This window comes from Pollicipes pollicipes, unplaced genomic scaffold (assembly GCF_011947565.3).
Source record: "Pollicipes pollicipes isolate AB1234 unplaced genomic scaffold, Ppol_2.1 Scaffold_2555;HRSCAF=2994_pilon_pilon_pilon, whole genome shotgun sequence".
Taxonomy (NCBI): Eukaryota; Metazoa; Arthropoda; class Thecostraca; order Pollicipedomorpha; family Pollicipedidae; genus Pollicipes; species Pollicipes pollicipes.
Window position 1 is genome coordinate 27,491,412 of NW_023596136.1, and position 7,029 is coordinate 27,498,440.

A 7,029-nucleotide genomic window follows, 5' to 3' on the forward strand; every position below is an offset into this window, starting at 1 on the left:
GAACTAGTTGGTGTTTCGTGGCGAGTATTTGGTGATGACCCTCCGTTGGAACGAAAAGGATAGTGAATAAAATCCTATGGTCGATCTTGTGAGTTACTGTGCGGGTGTCTCCAAAAATAACAGTTTTATATCCATCCGAGAGCGAGACATACACCTGTTATTTTTGTGGCGCAGTCAGCACAGCGAGTTAAGCAAGCCGCAAGTTAAGCAAGTTAGGCGACCCTGTACATCAGGAATCAAATAGGCTATTCTAACGCTGTTTACCTGAGTCTGGCAAAACTTTGCACCGTACGACCCCCCTTGTCGGATATAAATATCAGACCAAGATTTTCTTCGTTTAGAAATTCGTCATTGAAGTTTGCTATTTCACGCCCGGCGAAAGGTGCGCACTGCTTGGTCGCAGGGCAGGAAGGCGGGGGTGGTGCCAGGCCGACCATCCCCACTTGACAAGCGTCTCTGCGGTTTGGCTGCAATCTTTTCACAGTAGCTACCAAACAAACAGCTACAGGGCACTCAAAACACCAGCATGGCTTTGTAATTGTATGCGCCACGATTTGTTGCAAGAACAGTTAACCACTCAAGCCAAGTGGTAGAAAAACAGCGCAGTCAGTTTATACACGGACGAGACGTGTGCGAGTTTATCGCCGGGCATCCTCACATGCCACGCAAAGCGAAGTTTAACTGGAGGCCAAACCTTCCAGTTTATTTTGGTGGCTAGTGGCTCGGTGGGTGTCATTTCATACATGCCAGGTTCTTAAAGGGAGCGTCCCACCTTTGGGGCATATTTTTTAAAAAAAAAACATACTCAAGTGAAACCTCCAGACTAGTTACGTCCAAAAATATCCCAGGTAGTGCCACTGCAGTACCGTCAAGACATAATAAATGTATCAATATTAATTCCTTTGAGTCCAGATTACGCCGCCAAGACTTTGCAACAGCACTATCCTTCTTCCCTGCAGTCGCGACAACCGTCGTCAAGACAATCACCGTGTGCGCCTCTGTTGATGCGAATACAAGAGTGCTTGTGATTGACCCAGCGAGCAAGGCCTGCTACCGAGAAGCGTATGGATTGATGTTTGAACCGATGCGTCGCATGGGTCTTGTGATGCTTCCGTTGCCAAAGCCAAATTATGCCTCGAAAAGAGCCACAGTTGTAAACGCCATAAGGGGGAAGTCAAAGCCATAGTTCAACATTTCGTTGAGTTCGCGGGGTACAAGTTTAATGTTCGCACATTTTTTTTTTGTCTACGTAGAGCGTTTCAAGCTTTCGTCGCACTTCTTACACACAAACAGTTTGATACATGAGTCTATTGCAAACAATACGGAATGCACACGCTGGAAAAAGCAATGCAAATGAAATGTATTACTGCCATAGTGATGGGTACGGAGTCAAATGAGCTTTTTTCCCGCAGGATCGGCTACCATGAGTTATTCAAAAGGATTTCAAGGAAAATGGTGTTGCACAACAAATCGTGCGCGTCTTTTATCCTAATAAGTGAAATTGCAAGGAGGCGTGATGCTCCCTTTAATATAGAAAGTCTGCGCGAATATACCACACGCAGCCCACTATGCGTTGCTTTCATCCGTTTAGCCCGTACTAAGATACGTGCAATTGTACTCAACGCGACAGATCCACGCAATGGTGTTCAACGCGTCATGTTCGTTGCAACTCTACGTAATCTTTTCGATATCGCTTAGGTCAGAATCGATCCATTATGATAGGTTTATAGATAACAAGGGAGGTGGCTGATGCTGGCTCTGGTCCGGGGGAGGTAAGACAAACGCATGTCCGACGATGGTTTATCGTTTTAAACACTGCGAAACTAAACTGTCCAGATGTACTCAAGTATAAGGGAAATAGTATTTGCGTGGGGACATTAGTGTTCGCGCAGGGTGACAAATTTTATGCATATCCATTACGTAAACTGTAATGGCCATTCACGCACAGCCAGTTCTCAAGTGCTACGCGAAAACATTATTTTCTCGAAAGTCTCGTGAAACAGGTCCAAGTGCCATCATTATGACTGATGACTAATTCGTGACGCAAAGTACAACTGAGATATGATACGAGTAATGCGAGCGAGACTGAAATAAAATATGGATGAAATGGTATGGCACTAACGACACGCTTCTCTGGTCGCATTGCAGGCCGTGTTTGTACCGTGCGTTGAACTTTAAATTGCGCACAAATGCTCGCCTATTCTTGCTCCAGCCTCCTGGGAGCCGACAAATATGAAGGAAACGAAGGGCGCATGGAATAATAATGCCTTAAGAATCAGCGAGCTGAAAAGCATGCCACCCAAGGGATTACCAGCTCCGTTCCATGTGTCAACCGGAAAGTCTCTTCATGTATTCAATTTCAGAGGCAATTGCACTCCGAGTGCGTGGAGAATGGCGCCACGTGCCAGTATTTACAGGGTGATAGGCCATCTACCTCGGTAGGCAGCTCACATAAGTGAGCGTTTTTGTGTTTCGATTAGGTAAGCCCTTTATTCATGAAAACTCAAAACCTGAGCACACCTTCCACGTGGCCTCTCATTTTCATATGTAGGTGCTTGGAGGGAGTTTCATTCGGAAGAATTAAATATAAGTTTTGTCTTTCCATCGCTACGTTTCTCAATTTTGAGACTCAGTGATATGCATCATTCGCTAAAGCGATTATAACGACCTTTTTCAACGAGTTCATCGCGACCCTACCATTCTCGACATTTTGGCTTTCCGCATTCAAAATCCGTGGCATCGTCACTCCGCAGATATCATCGACACTTTTCAGTATGCTGCCAGCCCAGCCCAGCAAAATTGTCTTGCGGTTACTTGACGCCCAAAGGATGACACTTGATGTCGCACCTAAAACTAGCCTGTCTGGAACACCAGTACATCCTTTTTTGGAGGAGGGTGGGGCAAACATGGCAAGAACGTATAAACTTCAAGATGCCTGGCTATTATCGGAATCTGTTGCTGAGCCGCCAGGGCGTTGTCTGCACGGTCTGGGTGTTAACTGGAACATTGAGTTGATTCATGACCTGTGGATCGGTTCAGATAAATATTAACTGACGCCGACAATTACCGCAGCGAACCCGGAAGCCCCGTCGCCTCGAGAAGCCTATACTGCAACGATTCGCTCACGTACACGAGCACAAGCGCAACTGCGCTCCAAATACAGAAGGAAAATGAGAGAAAGGCAGCTTGGCTACTCAAAGGAACAAATGGTTAATCATGGAACCCTATCGGTCTGGCAGGCCTACCTTTAATGCCTTCCACGTGACTTGCACTGTAAATAAAGACAATCTTCGATGGAATTGGTAATGCGTTTCCCGGCGACTCCAGGCTTTAATCGAAAATAGTCCGGTATGCAACATTCGTGGCGGCCGTGGTAAGGGATTCGAGTACAGCCAACAGCTTGACGTTTTCTGAGTGACTCAGTCCGTGTGCTGTCTGAGGCCTAATAAACCGTCTGCACGACCACTCAATGCGCAAATACCGCATCACCTAAGCCTTGGCCGCAAGCGAAGCCAAAGCCGCAAAGCCTTAACTTGAAACACTGGCTTCTCTAACATCACTAACTAAAACACTACTTCGCCTGCTGAGCATCATTGTGCAATCCGAGAACGGAAAAGAGAACGATGCATATAAAAAATCTGCTGCTCAGAAACTTGGTCATGCCAGCGTTCAAATCGTTTGAATCCGAACCTGACCTTGAGAAAACACTCCTCAGATTCACGCACCACGGGATATATTGTGGGACTTCGCTTGTCCTCACGAATTGGCAGCATTTTATGGTGTAGCGCTCACGTTGCTTGATCTTGACTTTCGCTTCGAAAATCGGGCAAAATTTCGACAACGTTTTCAAGACTCAATCATACGCGGCATAGGCTTCCTAATGACGCCATTCTCCCCCTTGGCAGGTAGTTACGCTCACGCTTTGCGCTCAATCGTTCTCCTCTGATCAACCATGAATATTAATGGCGTCTTGGAAGTTAAACAAAGCTTACGACGTTTCTCAGATCCAGCACGCATCGTGACGTAGGGCTAGCTTGCAATACCAGCACGATGCACGCGAGACAGCATTTTTCCTAGCCAGCATTCCCTTTGCTCTTTACCTTAAAAGTGACCTTGGAAGTCGAGCAAACCTAGTAATGAGCTGAAAGCTCAGGTCAGATTTGAAGATAAGTATATTTATCTGCCTATACAATGTAGTAAAACTTGCACTCTCACTTTTCACGTCGCATGCTTTTCTACGGTATCCACCTGATTTCTAGAGGTCCGAGACTTCCCGAATAGTTTGAAGTGCCCTGTCGTAGATACCTTTCGTAGATGGATACCACTCAAAGCTTTTTGAAGTGTGAGATAAACGCGAACTAAATCATTCCGTAGACCAAGACCGCCACAGATGCGACAAAAAGGCACCCTTGGCCCAAGAGCCGACTGGGGCAGAAAATTCCAGCTGCAGTCCAGTTACGACAGACGAGCTCCGCTACTCGGCAGGGTCTGGTGACCCGGTCCTGTGGATGGCGGACAGTGTGATTCATGGTCTGATGACCCGGTCCTGTGCATGGCGGACAGTATGGTTCATGGTCTGATGACCCGGTCCTGTGCATGGCGGACAGTATGGTTCATGGTCTGGCGACCCGGTCCTGCGCATGGCGGACAGTATGGTTCATGGTTTGGCGACCCGGTCCTGTGCATGGCGGACAGTATGGTTCATGGTCTGGTGACCCGATCCTGTGCATGGCGGACAGTATGGTTCATGGTCTGGTGACCCGATCCTGTGGATGGCGGACAGTATAGTTTCATGGTCCTGATGATCCGGTCCTGTGGATGGCGGACAGTATGGTTCATGGTCTGATGACCCGGTCCTGTGGATGGCGGACAGTATGGTTCATGGTTTGGTGACCCGGTCCTGTGCATGGCGGATAGTATGGTTCATGGTTTGGTGACCCGGTCCTGTGGATGGCGGACAGTATGGTTCATGGTCTGATGACCCGGTCCTGTGGATGGCGGACAGTATGGTTCAGGGTCTGGTGACCCGGTCCTGTGAATGGCGGGCAGTATGGTTTATGGTCTGGTGACCCGGTCCTGTGGATGGCGGACGGTATGGTTCATGGACTGGTGACCCGATCCTGTGGATGGCGGACAGTATGGTTTATGGTCTGGTGACCCGGTCCTGTGGATGGCGGACAGTATGGTTCATGGTCTGGTGACCCGGTCCTGTGGATGGCGGACAGTATGGTTCACGGTCTGGTGGTCCGGTCCTGTAGATGTCGGACAGTACGATTCAGGGTCTGATGACCCGGTTTTGTAGATGGCGGACAGCATGGTTCGGGGTCTGGTAACTGCCGCCAACATCTCCACTGTCGCGGTGTATTGTGTGCTGCTGATGGTAGCGTTCGCCACCTAACCATTAGCGCGTCTGTCATGGATGATCGTCCCGATGAGGCGGATGACAGGAGATATTCTGACAGTCTCACTGAGCGCCGGCTGCGATGTATGCGCTGGGTGTGGCGACGTTTGCATCTTCCGAGGAGGTCTGGTGACGCGCCAGGAATAATACGGACCGACTTGATAAGCCTAGGCGGCAGCGAGAATGTTGGCATGCTCTGCCTCTCCCTGGATCTACTCAGTATGCAGGCACATGTGGCGTCATCAGACGACGAACGATATGTTATGGTGCATCAGCCCATAGAGCCAAGCGGATATTGGCCATATCTTGTTTTGATGAGCTATGCGAGGTTATAGCTGCAAGCAGCCAATCACAGATGATCTTTCGCATCCATTCAACCTCGCATTTTCTTGGAGTTTCAGTGCCACGTGCGATCGTACAACTGGTACCGCCGCGGGCTTGACATCGCTCCGCCCAGCCGCGAATCCCAGGCGACCGGCACACCCGCAACAGGCGACGCTGGGGCGTGCGAACGCCGAAGGCGACATCGCTTTAAACCCAGTAAAGACTCCACCTACGTTTAAGATATATTGACTGAATGATCACAAGCATTATATCATGAAGCAGCCACCAACCAAGTATGATGTTCTTTCGGAATAACACCGACGCTTGGAGAGAGCGAATGCGCGTCAGGTGGAGCTCCGCCGTGCGATCCGAGTCAAGTGTGTGGATCATCGTCTTGCATCAATAAAAAGACCTCGATTGAAGGAAATGCTCGGTCTGATGGCAACCGAGCACTTATTGCAGTTCCATCTACAAGGAGTGCGTGCGGAAAAGACAGTACAAAAGATCAGCCTGAATAATATTGAAGAAACATAAGGAGCGTTCAACAGCGCTAGAACTCGTACCTCCAGGGCAGAGCATTATTGACAAAGCTCTACAAAAACACGAGGCACTTAGAATTACAGAATTAAAACAAAAAAAGGAAATCACAGAGCCTATCATGAGGATGCCGACCGACAGAATGTCAAACGTAAGCGCTAGCACGGCTGCCAGGCTCACAAACTGGTCAGGAAGCTGCGCTGGGGCACCGTCGGTCCCCTCGCGCTTTGAGGTGCAGAGTACAGCGGTGGCCACCACCGATGATTGTTTCTGTGGGTCTTAGACGCCATACCAACTAACATAATTGCGCGGACCAGTGCAGCTGGCTTGGAACAGGGCCCAGGGGGCATCGGACCGGCGAGGAACACTAAAGTTTTATGAGAGCTGCTCTTGCTGGGACAGCAGGAGATTTCTGGTACTATCGTTAGCTTTCCCACGAGTCCTTCAGGGAAGGAAAATCTGGTCAGAACTATAGCCTTTACATAGTTACATTTATGACAGATTGTACGTCCCGACACCACTGTTCCAGTTATTTATGCGAAGCTTTCGCGTTTTTATTACGGGAGTAATTTTGCACCAAGATCTTCTCTACATCTTATCCATTCCATGTCTATGTCCTCCTCCTCTTCACCTCCTCCTTCCGCCTCCTCTTCCTCTCCCATTCTCTTTCTTTCTTTCTCTCTCTCTCTCTCTCTCTCTCTCTCTCTCTCTCTCCCTCTCTCTCTCTCTCTCTCTCTCCCTCTCCTCTCTCTCTCTCTCTCTCTCTC

General features: G+C 48.8%; 1 protein-coding gene across 1 annotated transcript in view; it reads right to left on the reverse strand.

Annotated features, from left to right (window-relative positions):
- Window positions 1-940: 940 nt before the first annotated feature.
- Window positions 941-7,029, reverse strand: part of LOC119099781 (serine/arginine repetitive matrix protein 1) — an 11,864-nt gene continuing 5,775 nt past the window's right edge. The window contains exon 6 of the mRNA XM_037222856.1: window positions 941-953. Within this exon, the coding sequence (XP_037078751.1) occupies window positions 941-953 (13 nt within the window). The remainder of the gene's footprint in view (window positions 954-7,029) is intronic.